Genomic DNA, 20,983 nt, shown 5'->3' with positions numbered 1-20,983 from the left:
ATGTAATAATGGTTAGTTATAACTTTGTGTTTACAGAAGAAAAATATCATGATGTATATGAATGATGATTATCTGTTGTGTTATAATCATAAACAGTCTGAAATGTTTTCCTTTTAGAAATGTGTCAAGGCAAACAAACAACAACAAAACATTGTACAAGAATTTGTAGAAATGCCTACAGTTTGGAAGATGACTGTTGATGAACAGTGAATGCTATTATATAACTCTTAACAAGAGATGAATGTGTGTGTGTGTGTGTGTGTGTGTGTGTGTGTGTGTGTGTGTGTGTGTGTGTGAGAGAGAGAGAGAGAGTGTGTGTGTGTGTGTTTGTGTAGGTGTGTGTGTGTGCATGTACATGTGTGTGTGAGAGAGAGAGAGAGAGAGAGAGAGAGAGACAGAGACAGAGACAGAGAGACAGACAGACAGAGAGAGGGAGAGAGAGAGAGAGAGAGAGAGAGAGAGAGAGAGTGTGTGTGTGTATGTGTGTGTGTGTGCAATCTTTTTTTTTTTTTTTTTTTTTTTTTTTTGAAACATTTTCCTTTTTGAAAGAAAGAGAAACATTGAAAATATTAAAATTTCATAACAATCTATATCTTTTCAAAAGGCATGACTCTAAGTAAATATATTGATGTGTTTAAAATAAATTCTGACAATAAAAGTAAATTTCATAGTATCTGATGAATGTCACATAGTTTGTTTGTTTTTTTTATAAAAAGCTAAAAAACCAAAAACTGTTGACAGTCAAGTGATATTCTAACAAGTAAAAGACAGGAAACAAGCAGATAGTAGGAAGCTTCCAGGAAACGACACATTCATAACATTTATAATATACAAACCAGCGGAAAATATTTGCTACATACCATAGACAAGATCTGCAAAATAAATATTCAATGTGGATTAGAAACAAATGTTAGTTTGCATTAGATGCTGTGCTCAATCTGTACTGTACAGTCAATGTCATATGATCAAGATTTTAAAGTGAAAATTATAAATTCAAGTGATAACAAAACACTGCTTTGTGTGAAACAGCTCATCTTCTTTACTTTAAACAGATCATTGGCTCCTGAGTATCAAAGATCAGAATCATGTTAAGAATTCCAATGTTTAATAGTTAACGCAAGAGAACAAGTATTTAATCTTAATGCTTGCCTGATATTTGCAATGAACATTCAACATACATTGGGTTACAGTTATCACAGCTATGATCCATGATCTTTGAATAAGCAGAAGCTTCACAGCACAAGACATGTACAATGATTTCAAAATGACAACTCTGACAAGGAAGTCAGTACACACAAACCCACATCATTAGTTGGAACAAACTTGAACATTGGCGATAAAAAGTGATATTCCAAGCATGTCCTGCTGATAAAATGTCTCAAAATTATGCCTTTCCATAGTACAAGTCCACTATCAGAAATAAAACAGTCTCACAATAAACTGGTGAACTGATAATGTGACGGTATTGTGTAAAGGAGCAGAAAACACAGAATAAAAAAGTTGCAAAACCTGAAGCATTAATTTAGAGAGTGCTGCGAATGCAAGTGGCAAGTGCCATTAGGTCTTTCACACCTATAATTAGGTTACACAAAATCTATGTCATTTCAGGGGTAAATCAATACATTAAAAAAAATCCTGTTTTCAAAACAGCCAAATAGAAGTACTAAGTAATCCCTACATCAATTATGTTATCATTCACATGTTGTATTTTTTATAAAAAAATTCTTTAAAAAAAAAAAAAAAAGTCTTGTGGTATGATGTATTTACAGAGATACTTGACAAATCTGACCAGAATGGTACAGAATGAAAGATAAATATAATCTGTAGCAAACACATAGCTCTCATAGAATGAGGAAACCCTCAACATTTGCTTTCTGACTAAATATGTATCATACCACTCTGATCCCTCTCTCTGTCATTCCATGCTTCAGTTTATCATCTATTTGTGCAGCTTATCCTTCTGCCAGTCATGAAAGAAATCAACCACACATTACATGATTATTTGTTAACAGTGGTTTTTTGGGTTGTTTTTTTTTTTAATCCTTTAAAATCTTTTAAGCACTCTAACACAATAAGCAGTGAACAGTTAATGTTGTTCCTCTCTTTTCTTTTTAAATGCAAGTAATGAGAAGGTTAGTCAGAAACACAATGAAAGTTTCTACAACAATATTAAAATGTACAGATTCTCCCAGAACAAAAGGACAGAATCTGCCTTGTTTATGTAAGTTATGAGAAGGAAAATGTAAGTATTATCATACAGATCCTGATAGGACAATAATATTAACTGTTTTGGATTAAAGCATAAATGCATTGATGCCATAAATACTTTCCGACACATACAAAATTAAAAGGGGAAGTCTACAAAATTAATATTATTAGATATTCAAACAAAACAGGTTTAAAAAAAAAACAACAACAAAAAAACAGCAAACAGCAAAGGATCACCACAGCTATTAGTACAATAACAAAGTGCCATTTTGTCAGTGAAATACATTTTCATCACAAGAACATCAAAACCAAGGAATGAAATTAAAAAAAAAAAAAAAATTAATGACAAGAACAAAGAGTTAATTCCTGATTGAAAGCCAGTGTAAGTGTTGAGGGAGGGGATAAACAGGGCTGGAGGGGCAGGGGGGTGGGGGTGGGGATGCAGTCACCTTGTCAAACCTGGGCTGGCCACGGATGAGGTACTGGTTCTTGCTGGACACGTCCAGAGCCCTCAGTGCTGTCTGCAGGTAGTCCAGCTGTTGGGCGGTCACCGACATCAGGCCTGGACACCCGGCAACAACTCTGTCAGTGGTGTGCTATACTACATAGTACTACTGTACTGTACTGTACTGTATTGTCTTGTATTGTATTGTATTGTATTGTATTGTGTTGTACTGTACTGTACTGTATTGTATTGTATTGTATTGTACTGTATTGCACTGTGTTTTATTGTATTGCATTGTATTGTACTGTATTGCATTGTGTTTTATTATATTGCATTGTATTGTACTATATTGCATTGTATTGTACTGTATTGCATTGTGTTGTTTTGTACTGTATTGCATTGTACTGTATTGCATTGTATTGTACTGTATTGTATTGTACTGTATAGAGCTGTATTGTACTGTATTGCACTGTACTGTACTTTATTGTACTGTGCTGCACTGTATAGTATTGTACTGTATTGTATTGTATTGTATTGTATTGTATTGTATTGTATTGCATCAGTTTCAGTTTCTCAAGAATGTGTCACTGCATTCAGACATGTCCATATACACTACACCACATCTGCTCTGTAGATGCCTCGCAGCAGCATAGCCCAACGTGCTTGTCAGGCCTTGAGCGCAATCATATACGTCTGTGTACCTATCAGAGTGGATTTCTTTTACAGAATTTTGCCAGATGACTTTTCTTGTCACGGGTTATTTTTCAATGCACCAAGTGCATGCTGCAAACAGGACCTCGGCCTCATCCGACTGAATAGACGCTCAGTCTGATTTTCCAGTCAAACCTGGGAGAAAGAGCAAGAGCGGGATTCAATCTGAGACCCTCACAGATATGTGTATTGGCAGGTAAGTGTCTTAACCATTCTGCCACCTCGCTTGTATTGTATTGTTTTGTATTTGTATTGTTTTGCATTGTGCTTTTGTCACAAAAGATTTCTTTAAATGAAATTCAGGCTGCTCTCCCCGGGGAGAGCATGTTCCCACAGTGTAGTGGCACCACCTTTTTCCCTTTTTTTCCTACCTGGAAATGAATTCATTTTCTGATCAAAGTGGATTTTTCTACAGAATTTCGCCAGGGACAACCCTTTCGTTGCCATGGGTTCTCTTATATATGCAAAGTGCATGTTACATGTGGGACCTTGAATTACATCTCATCAACATGACTAGCATCCAGACCACCACACAAGGCCTTGTGGAGGGAGAGAAAATACTGGCAAGCATGGGAATCGAACCTCTACACTCAGATTCCCGTGCTTCCTAGGTGGGCACGTTACCATGAGGCCATCACTCCTCATCAACTCTGTTATCTCTTTCTGGGGACCGCTTGACAAGTCTGCACTCTCATAACACATCCCAGTGTCAACCAGGCTGAGAAATACAGACACCTGCAGTGTTTGTCCGGAAATCTGAGCAACACTCCCAAAGAAGCATCCAGGAAGTGAATGATCTCCATCTTGACTGTGTGGTCCCAGTCTTCTCAATTAAGCCCATAGCACATTCATGTCTTGGTAGAAGCTGACACTTCAGATGGGGCTCGAACCCATGTCATTCCAGTCGTCTGTGGGGGTCATGGATTACAGGATCTTTAATGTACGTATTTAATATTTGGCTTGTATAAACACACAAAGGGGGTTCAGGCACAAGCAGGTCTGCATAAATGTTGACCTGGGAGATCGGAAAAATCTCCACCCTTTACCCACCAGGCGCCATTACCGAGATTTGAACCCAGGACCCTCAGATTGAAAGTCCAACGCTTTTGCTATTGCACCTGTCAGTGAGATGAAAAAAAATCTCTGACATGATTTGTTGTATGCCAGTGATCTATGTCAGACCAGTGTCAACACTGTACACCAGCGGTCGTCATTAAGACAAGAGTCCACACCTTTGGTGAGGTGGTCGGTGTCGTCAAACAGCATCCAGCATCCTGACTGCACCATGCCCATCATGTATTGCTGCATCATGGGAAGGGTGGTGGTGTCGGAACACGTCACTGTGAACATGCACCGTCCCAGCATCTGCACAGTGACACACACATGTGATTCAGTGTGTTGTGTTGTGTTGTGTTGTGCTGTGCCGTGTTGTGTTATAGTATTGATGTTGCGTTGTGTTACAGTGTTGATGTTGATGCTGTGTTGTGTTGTGTTGTGTTGTGTCACAGTGTTGATGTCGTGTTGATGTCATGTTGATGTCGTATTGTGTTGTCAGTCTTGTGTTGTGTTACAGTGTTGGTGTTGTATTGTATCAAAGTGTTGATGTTGTGTTGAGCTGAGTTGAGCTGAGTTCAGGTAAGTTGTGTCGTGTTGTGTCTTGTCGTGTCATGTCGTGTCGTGTCACTCTGCAATCCCCTGAATTTTATCACATGTGGTGTCTGACATATAATATCATATCATCACATTTCTGGAATGCACACAACTGCATTATACCGTACAGTATGTATTTAAAGTATGGTACTGTACTACACAGCATCCTCGCGCTGCATACTACACAGGGTTGAACTGGAAGAGGAAACAACACAAGAAAGACAACATATGGAGGACAGCAAGACAGAGAAAAAGATGGGAAAGGTCTGGGAGAGAAAGAGAAAGGGACAGTCACCAAGTGAGCAGATGCGAATAAAAATACGTAGGCCGTTCATGGATCATTCACACCATCAAACGATCTTTACCCACCCTGTCCAAACACCGCACAGACACAACTTTGGAAATGTCACACAAAAATCTGGGCAGAGGTAAAGCTGCAGTCCACCTTTGTCATGTCTTGAGTGTGTTGGATTCGACTGTGGGCCGAGATATTGCGTGGGGTGAGTGATCAGCCAGTGGATGTGCAATCCATTTCCGTTGGATGAATAAAGATGTATTGTATTGTATTGTATTGTATTGTATTCTATCGTATCATATCGTATCATATCATATCGTACCGTATCGTATCGTATCGTAGTGCAGTGCAGTGCAGTGCAGTGCAGTGTAGTGTAGTGTAGTGTAGTGTAGTGCATTATGTTATGCTGCGTTACATTGCACTGTAATGTATTGCACTGTACTGTATTGTAATGTATTGTATTGTATTGTACTGTTATATTGCATTGTATTTCATTGCATTGCATTGCATTGTATTGCACTGTACTGTATATATTATACTTTTGTATTGTGCTGCGTTGTGTTTTGTTGTGCTTTGTTGTATTGTAACTGCACTCAGTCATTGATAGATCTTGGTCAGGTGTCTGATGCTGGAGACTTACCTTGGCCAGGTGTGTGGTGGAGACTTACCTTGGCCAGATGTGTGGTGGAGACTTACCTTGGCCAGGTGTCTGACAGTGGAGAATTACCTTGGACAGGTGTCTGACAGTGGAGACTTACCTTGGCCAGGTGTGTGGTGGAGACTTACCTTGGCCAGGTGTGTGGTGGAGACTTACCTTGGCCAGGTGTGTGGTACCTTGGCCAGGTGTGTAGTGGAGACTTACCTTGGTCAGGTGTGTGGTGGAGACTTACCTTGGCCAGATGTGTGGTGGAGACTTACCTTGGCCAGGTGTCTGACAGTGGAGAATTACCTTGGACAGGTGTCTGACAGTGGAGACTTACCTTGGACAGGTGTGTGGTGGAGACTTACCTTGGCCAGGTGTGTGGTGGAGACTTACCTTGGCCAGGTGTGTGGTACCTTGGCCAGGTGTGTGGTGGAGACTTACCTTGGCCAGGTGTCTGACAGTGGAGACTTACCTTGGACAGGTGTGTGGTGGAGACTTACCTTGGACAGGTGTCTGACAGTGGAGACTTACCTTGGACAGGTGTCTGACAGTGGAGACTTACCTTGGACAGGTGTCTGACAGTGGAGACTTACCTTGGACAGGTGTCTGATGGTGTCTGTCTTGCCGGTGCCGGCAGGACCAATCAGTGTGCAGCACTGGAAGTTCTTCAGCGACTGGGTGAGAGAGAGGGTGGTGCGCTCCATGAGGGGGGTGATGACGAGGGAGGTGAAGGGGCCCAGGTACTCGTAGTCATAGAAGAAGGTGTTGGTCAGCTGCTGCATGTAGCAGGGACTGAACTGGTAGTCAGTGGACACCGTCGTCTTGGTGCGCGTCAGGGCGGCGGGCTCCTCTGATCCCACAAGGGAAAACAAACAACATTGACGTCATGGACATACACACACAGATAACACGGAAAAGCAAAGACCTAGCTGTGATATCACAGAAACAATTAGACAGCATGGAAAAGCAATGACTCATCCGTTACATATAAACATGTGGAAAAGCAATGACATATCTGTAACATCATAGAAACATATGGAAAAGCAATGACCCATCTGTAACATCACACGACACACATATGTAACTTGGAAAAGCAACACAGTGACATCATATAAATGCACTGACACCATGGAAAAGCAGTTACATAGTTTTAACACACAGTGACATCACAGAAATACATGGATAACATAGAAAAGAAATGACCAATCTTTAACCCTTTTACTGCCATGCACAAAAAAAGCAGAAAGTAATGTTTCAAGTCATGAAACAACATCCAGAACAATCAGCCAAAAAGTGAGAAAATGGACTGGAGATATACCACTCTGAATCAACTGTGTGAAAATTCAGCCTTTCACAGTTATTTCCCTTCTTTTGATGTCATCGGTGATGCAGAATTCAACAGGCACGGCAGTCAATGAGTTAAGACACAGTGACATATAAACACATGGACACCATGGAAAAGTAATGACCTATTTTTAACAGAGAGTGACATCATATAAACACACAGATACCACGGAAAAGCAACATCAAATGAACACACAGACAACATAAATACAACACAGGTCAATGTTAGCTGGAATCTGAAGGACTGGTGAAAGCATTTCGTTTGATTAGGTTTATGTGTTTGGCAAGCTGTTTTGAAGTGGGACCTTTACAGTCCTTAGGTGCCCAGACTTTTACTTACTTAACTGTTTAGCTGTAAACAAAACATAACACACACACAAAAAGAGATAAAAGATATACAAAACTGTCATCAAAATATACAAATGATAGACTAGAAACACCAGAAACATGCCACTGACACACACAGAGACATGACAACAATTCATTCACACCGATGTGTAGACAGAGTTACCTTCAACCTGTAAACAAAACATAACACACACAAAAACAGATAAAAGATAAACAAAACTGACATAAAAAAAATCAGCAAAATATACAAATGACAGCATCAATGAAAACAAACGAAGACTAGAAACACCAGGGCATGCCACTGACACGAACACAGACATGACGACTCATTCACACTGATATATAAACAGAGAGTTACCTTCAACCTGTAAAGAAAACATAACACACACACACACACAAAACAAAAAAAAACAGATAAAAGTTCAACAGAACTGACATAAGAAATCAGTATCAATGAAACAAACAATGAATGGAAACACCAGTATCAGGATCAATATCAATAACTCAAGGAGATATCACTGCGTTCGGACAAATCCATATACGCCACACCACATCTGCTGAGCAGATGCATGACCAGCAGCGTACCAGAAACATGCCACTGACACACACACAGACATGACGCCGACTCATCACACCCACCTACAGACAGAGAGTTACCTTCAGCCTGTCTCTTCAGCCTGCCCCTGCGCGGGGTGCTCTTGGTGGACACAGCGGGGCTGGGCTGTTTGGCTGTCTCGCTGACTGTCGTCTTGGCCCGCAGCACGTTGCGGATGTCCATGCGGAACTTGAGCACACGCATCCAGTCAAAGCTGCTGTCCGTCACCACCCCCTCTTTCAACAGGTCTGCAAGAAAAAAACAAAGCACAAACACTGTGACATGTTCGTCACTCACCACACCCTCTTTCAACAGGTCTGCAAGAAAAAAACAAAGCACAAACACTGTGACAGGATCGTGTTATCATGGGGAAACTGGGGCGGAATTTTGTCATACTGAACGTCTGAAGAACAAAATATTATTTCATGAGGTAAAGGAATAAGCACAATGTGCTTGTTTACATCCAGCCCTCTGGCCAAAGAAAACTGAGAAAAGAAAAATATATAAGTAAAACAGTGAGAGTTAAAATAACTCCAAGGGAGTGAACCTATCTTTCTTTCCTTCCTGTCTGTGTTTGTCTGACACATTCAGCCCCATGTCTGGGTGAGTTTTTACATCCATGACTGTCTGTATCTCTCCTTCACTGCTGCAGTCATGCTACATTTTTAGGGTGGGTGTATGCTGGGTAAGTTAGTTCTTCCAAACACCTTTGAACCTTATGTGGATGATGTGATCTTTAATACATTTAATCTTCTGCATGTGCACAAACATGAGGGACACGGGAAAGGCCTACACAACACATGTTAAAGTGGGAGATTGGAAAAAAAAATTTCACCCGTAATCTACCAGACATCTATATTAGGAACAAACCAGGGACCTTTGAATTCAAAGTCCAGTGCTCATACTATTCAGTGATTGTGCCTGTCAGTGACTTTATTACACCAAACTGTGAGACAACAAGCAATAATTATATTATGAGTGATTTCAAAATAACCAGTATTTTCTTCCCCTCCACTAGACCTTGAGTTGTGGAATAGATGCCAGTCATTTGGATGAAACAATCAAACACGATCCCATGTGTATCATGCGCATAAAAGAACCCATGGCAACAAAAACGGTTGTCCCTGGAAAAATTCTGTAGAAAGTTCATTTTGATAGGCAGGCAGAAAAAAATGGGTGGTAGTACAGTACAGTACAGACAATACAATACAATACAATACAATACAATACAACAGCATTTGAAAACCAAAACCAAAACCAAAACTGTGATCAATAGGCAATGTAATGTTTGTGATCAATAGACAATGCAAAGTTCTATTATTTAAGGAAAAAAAAAAGGCGTCAGTCTAAATCTATCCCTTCCGCCAACTGGACAAAGCAAACTGCAGGCAGAAGACAGGGGAGCTCACTGTCCATGAGGTCCCTGTGGTGGATGTTCTGCGTGATGAGAGAGGACAGCAGACAATGCAGACGTTCCTTCACCGCCTGCTCCAGGTCACCGTGACCCGATGACTCACGCAGCACGTCCACGTACTGGCCTACTTTGGCATCCACGTTGGACCTGCAACCACCAGGTGCATTTCTTTTAGCATGTCGATTGATATGGGTACTTATTTACACCAGTCTCTTGAACAACAACAACAACAACAAAAATAAAATTTCAAAATAAATACTCTAGATTAAACTCTGAACTTTACACTGGAATTTTTTTTTGTTGTAAGTATATAAAAGCACTTCACTAAATGTATTTTACGCAATACTGAAAATCAAACACAGAATCGGAGGTGCACAAATGGACACGTACACACACACAGAACACTTCACACAGGCAGGTACACAGAACACACACACACACACATTACATACACACATACACACTCACACACACATACATAACACACACAAAATATGTGTATGTGTGTTTCACCTTCGACCTCAAAAGAACCTTATCTTCATTTATTTTTACATAAACACAAGTTGATTTCTAACTCCAGCACTGCACTGACTTCATCTTGGCATTCACAAATACTGTGATAAATGCATGATGCCTTGGTTTGTTAGAGGGCGCAAGATGGACAGGCACCTCTGTCTTCAGCTCTCCACAGCAACCACACTGGCTGCAGTTTCAGTTTCAAACTTGAAGGAGGTGTCAGAGCATAAAAACAGATCCATCTACACTACACCAGAGTGTTAGTCCAACACGTCCGCCCAGGAAGCAAGATAATCTGAACGCGCTGGTTTGAATCCCACACTCGCCAGTATTTTCTCCCCCTCCACTAGACCTTGAGTGGTGGTCTGGAAGCTAGTCATATGGATGAGATGATGAATTGAGGTCCCATGTGCAGCATGCACTTTGTGCACATAAAACAACCCATTCCAACAAAGAATTGTCCTTGGGAAAATTCTGTAGAAAAGTCCTCTTTGATAGGACAAACACACACTTGCAGGCAGAAAGAAAGGATGGTGCTCTCACTGTAGTGACCAACACTCCCTGGGGAGAGCAGCCTGAATTTCACAGAGTTATCTGTTGTGACAAAATCTTTTGCCTTTAACAAAAATTTTCCATGGAGAGGAATAAAATAAATAAATAAAAGAGTCACACCAGTTTCTACAGTCATGAGAATATGCACAAATGCTGTAAAAAAAAAATTTCTTTGAATAAATTTTCACCAAGTCTGCACCAACCTGAACATCTTGAGGTCATCAGCGTCCTGTTTCTCCAGGCCCCTGGCCATCCCTCGCTCCCACAGAATGCACTCCGCCAGCAGCACACACTGGGCAGGGAAGTGCAGCAGCCAGTGGCGGTACTTCTGGTGGATCTCCGTCGCCAGGTCGGCTGCCCCAGGGGGCTGGTGGGCCAGTTTGGACAGCTCCTCCAGGATCAGTATGGGTTGACATGTGCCTGTCAACCACCAAAACTTGCACGGTGAACAGTATGGGCTGACATGTGCCTGTCAACCACCAAAACTTGCACACTGAACAGTATAGGTTGACAGGTGCCTGTCAACCACCACAACTTGCACACTGAACAGTATGGGCTGACATGTGCCTATCAACCACCAAAACTTGCACACTGAACAGTATAGGTTGACAGGTGCCTGTCAACCACCACAACTTGCACACTGAACAGTATGGGCTGACAGGTGCCTGTCAACCACCAAAACTTGCACACTGAACAGTATGGGCTGACAGGTGCCTGTCAACCACCACAACTTGCACACTGAACAGTATGGGCTGACATGTGCCTGTCAACCACCACAACTTGCACAGCGAACAGTATGGGCTGACAGGTGCCTGTCAACCACTACAACTTGCACAGTGAACAGTATGGGCTGACAGGTCACCAAAACTTGCACAGTGAACCTCATCAGCGCTATAGTATGGGCTGACAGGTGCCTGTCAACCACCACAACTTGCACAGTGAACCTCATCAGTGACACAGCATAGTGCTGACAGAAATGCATGGGATACATATGAATGCGACCCGAGACAATTCAAAATTTGCTATGGTAATTCTTTTCCTTTTTACCATAAGCAACCGATTGTTTGGACAGCAATGATATCAGTTTTTCTTCGTCTGTCATGAATCAATGGCATCAAGCTGCTGGTATCATGGTAGAGTTCTGTCCCTTGGACCAGCCAGCCATTTGTTTTGTGTGCAGGACATAAAGTAAGAAGGTGGCTGGTGCTGGCTGGTGGCCAGTGTGAATGCTTATCGCCGGCATACATGGCTGGAAAGTGCAAAATGACTTGCACACTATTCCTGGCCACCTGCTGTCAGCAACTGGCAGGGCTTAGTGTGAACGTAGCCTAACACTACAACATAGTTAACCTCATGAGTGACATGGTATTGGTAAGACAGGTGGCTGTCAAACAGCACAGGTAAGCACCACATCATGCACAGTGACATGGTAGTGGTAAGACAGGTGGCTGTCAAACAGCACAGGTAAGCACCACATCATGCACAGTGACATGGTACTGGTAAGACAGGTGGCTGTCAAACAGCACAGGTAAGCACCACATCATGCACAGTGACATGGTACTGGTAAGACAGGTGCCTGTCAAACAGCACAGGTAAGCACCACATCATGCACAGTGACATGGTATTGGTAAGACAGGTGGCTGTCAAACAGCACAGGTAAGCACCACATCATGCACAGTGACATGGTACTGGTAAGACAGGTGGCTGTCAAACAGCACAGGTAAGCACCACATCATGCACAGTGACATGGTATTGGTAAGACAGGTGGCTGTCAAACAGCACAGGTAAGCACCACATCATGCACAGTGACATGGTATTGGTAAGACAGGTGGCTGTCAAACAGCACAGGTAAGCACCACATCATGCACAGTGACATGGTACTGGTAAGACAGGTGGCTGTCAAACAGCACAGGTAAGCACCACATCATGCACAGTGACATGGTATTGGTAAGACAGGTGCCTGTCAAACAGCACAGGTAAGCACCACATCATGCACAGTGACATGGTATAGGTAAGACAGGTGGCTGTCAAACAGCACAGGTAAGCACCACATCATGCACAGTGACATGGTATTGGTAAGACAGGTAGCTGTCAAACAGCACAGGTAAGCACCACATCATGCACAGTGGCATGGTATTGGTAAGACAGGTGCCTGTCAAACAGCACAGGTAAGCACCACATCATGCACAGTGACATGGTACTGGTAAGACAGGTGGCTGTCAAACAGCACAGGTAAGCACCACATCATGCACAGTGACATGGTATTGGTAAGACAGGTGGCTGTCAAACAGCACAGGTAAGCACCACATCATGCACAGTGACATGGTACTGGTAAGACAGGTGGCTGTCAAACAGCACAGGTAAGCACCACATCATGCACAGTGACATGGTACTGGTAAGACAGGTGCCTGTCAAACAGCACAGGTAAGCACCACATCATGCACAGTGACATGGTACTGGTAAGACAGGTGGCTGTCAAACAGCACAGGTAAGCACCACATCATGCACAGTGACATGGTACTGGTAAGACAGGTGGCTGTCAAACAGCACAGGTAAGCACCACATCATGCACAGTGACATGGTACTGGTAAGACAGGTAGCTGTCAAACAGCACAGGTAAGCACCACATCATGCACAGTGACATGGTACTGGTAAGACAGGTGGCTGTCAAACAGCACAGGTAAGCACCACATCATGCACAGTGACATGGTATTGGTAAGACAGGTGCCTGTCAAACAGCACAGGTAAGCACCACATGGACAGTGGACCAGATCAGTGAGCAGAAACATTCACCACAGCTAATAGCAGACATTAAAAAATGATTTAGACTGATGATAAGGTGAAGTGCATATCAAAGACTTCTCATAACCAACCATAATTAAAATGCATGAATGCGCGCACACGCACGCGTGCGTGCGCACACACAAACACACACACAAACAAACAAACAAGCACACTTACAGACAGACAGACACACACACACAAACAAACAAACACAACTATAAAAAGAACATGCAAACACACACACTGTATCAGTGATGAAGTGAGGGCAGTCAGATGAGTACACCCCCACACACCCACACACAACACTCATACACACACACACACAAACAAACCCACCCACACCCACACACTGTATCGGTAATGAAGTGAGGGCAGTCAGATGAGTACACCCACACACAACACACATACAAACAAACCCACCCACACCCACACACTATCGGTAACGAAGGGCGGTCAGTCACACTCACCTTCCTCCATGCGTGTCTGGACGCAGGCCTGGAGCACCAGCATCATGGTGTTCTTCATGATGGACTCCAGCCCCCTCAGCCACATGCTGGCCTCGGGCTCTGCCTCCAGCCGTGCATACAGACCCACCTCCTCCTTGTGGGCCCCGTGCATCGACACCACCTGCAGTTTGTCTCCTGCAACAGTCAGGTTGTTAGTGTTCACCTGCAGTTTGTCACCTGCATGTCAGGTCATCATAATGTTCAACCTGCAGTTTGTCACCTGCATGTCAGGTCATCATAATGTTCAACCTGCAGTTTGTCACCTGCATGTCAGGTCATCATAATGTTCAACCTGCAGTTTGTCACCTGCATGTCAGGTCATCATAATGTTCAACCTGCAGTCTGTCATCTGCAATAGTCAGGTCATTAATGTTCACCTGCAGTTTGTCACCTTCAGCAGTCAGGTGTTCACAGCGTTTAATCGCATTTTGTCACCTGCAAGTCAGGTCATCACAGCATTCACCCACAACATCTTGGGCTTATTTTCAAGAATAAGTGTAAATGCTCATAATAATAATAATTTTGTCACCTGCAGCAATCAGGTGACCACAATGTACAGCCTGCAGTTTGTCACCTGCTCCAGTCAGGTCATTAGTGTTCAACCTGCAGTTTGTCACCTGCTCCAGTCAGGTCATTAGTGTTCAACCTGCAGTTTGTCACCTGCTCCAGTCAGGTCATTAGTGTTCAACCTGCAGTTCGTCACCTGCTCCAGTCAGGTCATTAGTGTTCAACCTGCAGTTCGTCACCTGCTCCAGTCAGGTCATTAGTGTTCAACCTGCAATTCGTCACCTGCAGCAGTCAGGTCACTAGTGTTCAACCTGCAGTTTGTCACCTGCTCCAGTCAGGTCATTAGTGTTCAACCTGCAGTTTGTCACCTGCTCCAGTCAGGTCATTAGTGTTCAACCTGCAGTTTGTCACCTGCTCCAGTCAGGTCATCACTGTGTACACTCTCATTTGTCACCTGCAACACTCTGGTCATTAGTGTTCATCTGCATTCAGTCACCTGCAGCTGTCAGGTGATCACAGCATTCAACTTTCCAGGCCACAGGTGGAGCACCAAGCTTGCTGGACCACAGTGATGATGAACACCTGTGCATTTCTCATTACTGTAGAAACTGGTTTTAGACTCCTCTCCTCTCCATGGAAATGTTTTGTTAAAGGCAAAAGATGTATTGCACCGTATTGTACTGCATTTCTCTTTTGTCACAACAGATAACTCTGTGAAATTCAGGCTGCTCTCCCCAGGGAGTGTTGGTCACTACAGTGAGAGCACCATCCTTTCTTTCTGCCTGCAAGTGTGTGTTTGTCCTATCAAAGAGGACTTTTCTACAGAATTTTCCCAAGGACAATTCTTTGTTGGAATGGGTTGTTTTATGTGCACAAAGTGCATGCTGCACACGGGACCTCAATTTATCATCTCTTCCAAATGACTAGCGTCCAGACCACCACTCAAGCACTAGTGGAGGAGGAGAAAATACTGGTGAGTGTGGGATTCGAACCAGTGCGTTCAGATTATCTTGCTTCCTGGGCGGACGCGTTGGGCTAACACTCTGGAGTAGCAAATATGAATGTCTGTTTGCTCTTACATATACTTGAAACTGAAACTCATCATTGCAACACTGACTGCAGAGACTGATTACACGTCCAAAGGGTTATATAGACAAAGAACCCCCACAAATACTGCCAATGTTCACCTGAGACACGAGACTAAATCACTGTAAGCAGTACTGCTGACTTCCCACACACAGCAGTTTCTCACCACCGTCCATCTACCCTATTTCCCCCCAAATCATCACTCAACTCCCCACTCCTTTTCCACCTTTTAAACAACAACATTCATATGTGAAAATTCATACTTTAACAAAATGTCTACAATCACAAGTTTGTGTGATGGGACATTAAACAATTTTCCCCCTCCTTTTCCTCCTCCTCCCCTCACCATTGAGAGCAAAGTCCAGTGCACTGTTGAGCCCGCCAAGTCCCGGGGGCAAGGTGAAGGTCAGAGTGCTGATGCCTGGGAAGCACTTCCTGGCGAAGGGCACCAGGCCCTGAGGGTTGCGAGAGATGCCCACCATGTCCACCAGGTCCCCGTTGGACAGGAAGTACAGGCGGGGGAACTGTGAGCGATGCCGCTCCAGGAAGTGCTCCAGGTCCTTCAGGATTTCCTCCTGTAACCCCACAGCTCTGTTATCACACAGCTCTCTGTAACCCCACAGCTCTCTGTTACCCCACAGCTCTCTGTTACCACACAGCTCTCTGTTACCCCACAGCTCTCTGTTACCACACAGCTCTCTGTAACCCCACAGCTCTCTGTTACCACACAGCTCTCTGTAACCCCAGAGCTCTCTGTAACCACACAGCTCTCTGTTACCACACAGCTCTCTGTAACCACACAGCTCTCTGTAACCCCAGAGCTCTCTGTAACCACACAGCTCTCTGTAACCCCAGAGCTCTCTGTAACCACACAGCTCTCTGTTACCACACAGCTCTCTGTAACCCCACAGCTCTCTGTAACCACACAGCTCTCTGTTACCACACAGCTCTCTGTTACCACACAGCTCTCTGTAACCCCACAGCTCTCTGTTACCACACAGCTCTCTGTTACCACACAGCTCTCTGTTACCACACAGCTCTGTTACCACACAGCTCTCTGTTACCACACAGCTCTCTGTTACCACACAGCTCTCTGTAACCCCACAGCTCTCTGTAACCCCACAGCTCTCTGTTACCACACAGCTCTCTGTAACCACACAGCTCTCTGTTACCACACAGCTCTCTGTTACCACACAGCTCTCTGTAACCACACAGCTCTCTGTTACCACACAGCTCTCTGTAACCACACAGCTCTCTGTAACCACACAGCTCTCTGTTACCACACAGCTCTCTGTAACCCCACAGCTCTCTGTAACCCCACAGCTCTCTGTAACCACACAGCTCTCTGTTACCACACAGCTCTCTGTTACCACACAGCTCTCTGTTACCCCACAGCTCTCTGTTACCACACAGCTCTCTGTAACCACACAGCTCTATGTAACCACACAGCTCTGTGTAACCACACAGCTCTCTGTAACCCCACAGCTCTGTTACCCCACAGCTCTCTATAACCCCACAGCTCTGTTACCACACAGCTCTCTGTAACCACACAGCTCTGTTACCACACAGCTCTCTGTAACCACATAGCTCTCTGTTACCACACAGCTCTCTGTAACCACACAGCTCTCTGTAACCACACAGCTCTCTGTAACCACACAGCTCTCTGTAACCCCACAGCTCTCTGTTACCACACAGCTCTCTGTAACCACACAGCTCTCTGTAACCCCAGAGCTCTCTGTAACCACACAGCTCTGTTACCACACAGTTCTCTGTTACCACACAGCTCTCTGTAACCCCACAGCTCTCTGTAACCACACAGCTCTCTGTAACCACACAGCTCTCTGTAACCACACAGCTCTCTGTTACCACACAGCTCTCTGTAACCACACAGCTCTCTGTTACCACACAGCTCTGTTACCCCACAGCTCTCTGTAACCACACAGCTCTCTGTTACCACACAGCTCTCTGTAACCCCACAGCTCTCTGTTACCACACAGCTCTCTGTAACCACACAGCTCTCTGTTACCACACAGCTTATTACAGCACTGGTTTCCTCTTCATTTTTATATCCAGGTGTTGTTGTTTTTTATAACAGAGTGTTTACACATGCGAGGCGAAAACTGAACTGGAGCAAACTGAAAGACAAACACAAGCTCCACAAGTTTATCAAATATCCAGGCTTTCTTTTCCATTGTTGAATAATAAAATTAAAAAAAATCTCAATCTGAGACGAAGAGATGAGACACATATGAATATGTGTGACATGTTTTGTGTGCACATTACTAACTTACACACACTCCTCCATCCTTACAGAGAGACCAAAGCGTTGTAGCAGTTAACAGAACTTATGAATGAAACTGAATTTAAAGAAAGTGGAAAGTAAGACAGAAACAGAACAAAAAAAAATAAATGGAGATAACTGAGATAATATGAAATATTGATTGGTATATTGTGTGCTTCAAAGGGCAACTGGCAAACTGGCATTAACTCTCTCCATACGAACGGCGAAAGAGACGACGTTGACAGCGTTTCACCCGAATTACCATCAACAAAATATTGCAAGCGGAAGGCTCTTATACTGAAGAGGTGAATGTTGACAAAGAATACCACAATTCTGACGATGGAAGCTAAAGGTTGGGTCATTCAGACACCCACTGGACATCCGAGGGGTCTGTGTAGAGGAGAAGAGAGGACTGGCCGTACTGAGTGAGTTAAGCCACTGCAGGACGGAAGCAGAGACATGGGCAAAGGTAGACACCAAGAAGTTTGACTAAGTCCTGGAAACAGAGACACACTGTTTCCTCTTGAGAAGTATTCAACTAAAACTTTACTTCCACACAAAACATTTGAATAATAAGAAAAACGACTTTTTTTTTTTAAATAGGGAAGTGTGTGTTGAAGCCTGTCTTACTATACTTTCCTCTGTGTTTCTCTCTGCTGCTGTTTGCTGTGTTAGTCGTTTCCTCATTCCTCAGAAGATGGGAAAAGTACTAGAAGTCTCACCTGCTGCTGAATGAGGGAGAGAAGTAAGGATCGCAAGTTGTCTCCCTGCAACAGACGGTAGCCCTTCTCCCCACGCCGACGGTTGACGACGGACAGGACTTTGGAGTCATTGGAAACCACACGCATCCAGTCCTGAGAGACATGGACAGATAACTCATGGTGAGGCGTAAAATAAAACAGCTGTACAACAAACAGCACACAAAATTTTTCAATATCTCAATGGGTTCTTCTCAGACAGAATATCAAGGCACAAAGAATGTTCTATTGGGTATAATAATCATATTTAGTGAAGAGAGTGATGATCACATTTCTCAAGTTAAACAATAAAAGCTTTGGTCATCAACGTCAAAGAAAACAACACTAAAAACCCAGGGTCTTTTTAACAGCAGTATGGGACATCATGAATACTGAGTGTAAAATCTCCAGACGGGACATGTAAAGCTGAATGAAGCTTTGTGATGTTTTGGACAGCAATGACAGAACATACAGCAGTTACATTGCCAAACGTAACTTGCATAGCCAGTTAACAACGGTACACAAATGAGCAATCAACTATATGCTGAGCACATGAATAAAGTCAGTGCTTAATAGTTTGACAATAATGAACACAAACTTCCTGCAGGTTACCGTATGTTCACACACGCAACACATCACATCACACTTGAGTTTCTCTCTCCCACCAGTAAACCAGCAATACAAGAAAGTCATGACACATATGATCAAAACTCTTATAGGAGAATCTGGTGTAGTCTCTGGTATACATAATACTTGTTACCATCTTATTCATTGAAACAGTCTCCCAGAGTGAAGACAATGAATTATATTCTGTATGACTGTTGTGAGTATAAACATCTTAATTTTATTACTTGATAAACTGGACAAGTTCCATGCATGTTTCATCTTTTAAACTAGTATTCTATCAGTTTAACTGTCTCAGCAGTGTCACTGTCTACAACTCACACAAGCTGAGAAAAGAAAAAAAGACCAACCTTGAACTTGTTGTGAACACTTTCAAACTTGAAGGCTTGTTGGTTGAGTCTGCGATACATCTCTGGCTGCTCAAAAACCTTCAGCAGATACAGCCACTGACACAGAAACAAAGACACAATTTACACAAAGGAACAAATGATACCCAAAAGCTACAATAGCAACAGAGTATAGGAGAAGATTTTCTTTCTCTCCAATGATTTACCCAGCCAAACTGATTGATTTCAGCCCACTGAAATGCAGTACTTTGGGGCTGATAGATTTGGAGCCATATGAAAAGAAAGCAAACTCTTAATGAATTAAAAATACCACACTTGAAAATAATGTGAATCTATCTACCCTTCCCCTGCACCCACCCTCCCCTATCAACACCCCCCACCCCCTGTCCCCAAAACATTATCCTGACAGGACTAAAAGCTGATAGTGTGTTGTTGTTGTTATTGTTTTATATTTTGTTATTGGTGTTGTTTCATAACCAGTCACCCTTGATTGCCTTGTGAAATATGGTGTGTGATGGACTAAGCAATGAATGAATAAATGAACCTTGAAGTTATAGCAACGTTATCTGGCATGTAACAAATGCATTTGCAAACCAACACACACACACACACACACACACACACACACACACACACACACACACACACACACACACACACAACAGACACACAAACATACGGACACAGACACAGATACACAAACCACCCACACACCCCACACAACAGACACACAAACATACGGACACAGACACAGATACACAAACCACCCACACACCCCACCCATACACAAACACGCACACACACACACTCTCACCCAAAGCACACACAGACACACACTCACCCAACGTACACACACAACCCTCCCCCCTCTCGCCCCCCCCCCCCACACACACACCCTCCCTCCAGCAAGAGACAAAGAAGAAGAAAAGACCTGGCGATGCCCCCTACCTTCTTTTGGCAGACGGTCCACAGGTCAGTGATCTCCTCGATGGCCCGAAGGGAGCTGCACCACTCCTCAGCCTCCGCACGGATGTCCCCCACGTAGGGGGACTGCAGCATGGCCTCCACACTGATCCGGCTGTCCTGCAACCACACACAACCACTGACAATGATGATGATGATAATAATAATAATGATGTTGATGATGATGATGATCACAATGACGACGACGACAACAACAATGATAATAATAATGATAGTGATAATGATAATAATGATAATAAAATAGTAATAATAACAATAATAATGATACGAAGAAGAAGAAGAAGAAAATGCAAGCTTATATAGCGCAGTGCCCCAAAGTCAGATGGGGCTCCCGGCGCTTTACAATAATATATCCAAATTTAAGACGAAGTGACATTAAATACGTACAAAGTCAACACAGTCTCAT

General features: G+C 43.4%; 1 protein-coding gene across 5 annotated transcripts in view; it reads right to left on the bottom strand.

The window, feature by feature from the left end:
• Nucleotides 1-20,983, bottom strand: part of LOC143297916 (dynein heavy chain domain-containing protein 1-like) — a 186,789-nt gene that overhangs the window by 115,260 nt on the left and 50,546 nt on the right. For all 5 annotated transcript variants that reach the window (XM_076610490.1, XM_076610509.1, XM_076610526.1 and 2 more), the window contains exons 30-40: nucleotides 20,542-20,676; nucleotides 19,597-19,692; nucleotides 18,608-18,739; nucleotides 15,951-16,179; nucleotides 13,973-14,146; nucleotides 10,925-11,141; nucleotides 9,649-9,800; nucleotides 8,302-8,487; nucleotides 6,546-6,802; nucleotides 4,597-4,729; nucleotides 2,658-2,770 (exon numbers count right to left, since the gene is read on the bottom strand). In XM_076610490.1, coding sequence (XP_076466605.1) covers nucleotides 2,658-2,770; nucleotides 4,597-4,729; nucleotides 6,546-6,802; nucleotides 8,302-8,487; nucleotides 9,649-9,800; nucleotides 10,925-11,141; nucleotides 13,973-14,146; nucleotides 15,951-16,179; nucleotides 18,608-18,739; nucleotides 19,597-19,692; nucleotides 20,542-20,676 — 1,824 coding nt within the window. The remainder of the gene's footprint in view (nucleotides 1-2,657; nucleotides 2,771-4,596; nucleotides 4,730-6,545; nucleotides 6,803-8,301; nucleotides 8,488-9,648; nucleotides 9,801-10,924; nucleotides 11,142-13,972; nucleotides 14,147-15,950; nucleotides 16,180-18,607; nucleotides 18,740-19,596; nucleotides 19,693-20,541; nucleotides 20,677-20,983) is intronic.

The sequence above is a fragment of the Babylonia areolata genome, chromosome 2 (assembly GCF_041734735.1).
Source record: "Babylonia areolata isolate BAREFJ2019XMU chromosome 2, ASM4173473v1, whole genome shotgun sequence".
Lineage (NCBI taxonomy): Eukaryota > Metazoa > Mollusca > Gastropoda > Neogastropoda > Buccinidae > Babylonia > Babylonia areolata.
Note: the sequence above shows the minus strand (reverse complement) of the source record. Positions and strands in the feature narration are given on the sequence as shown.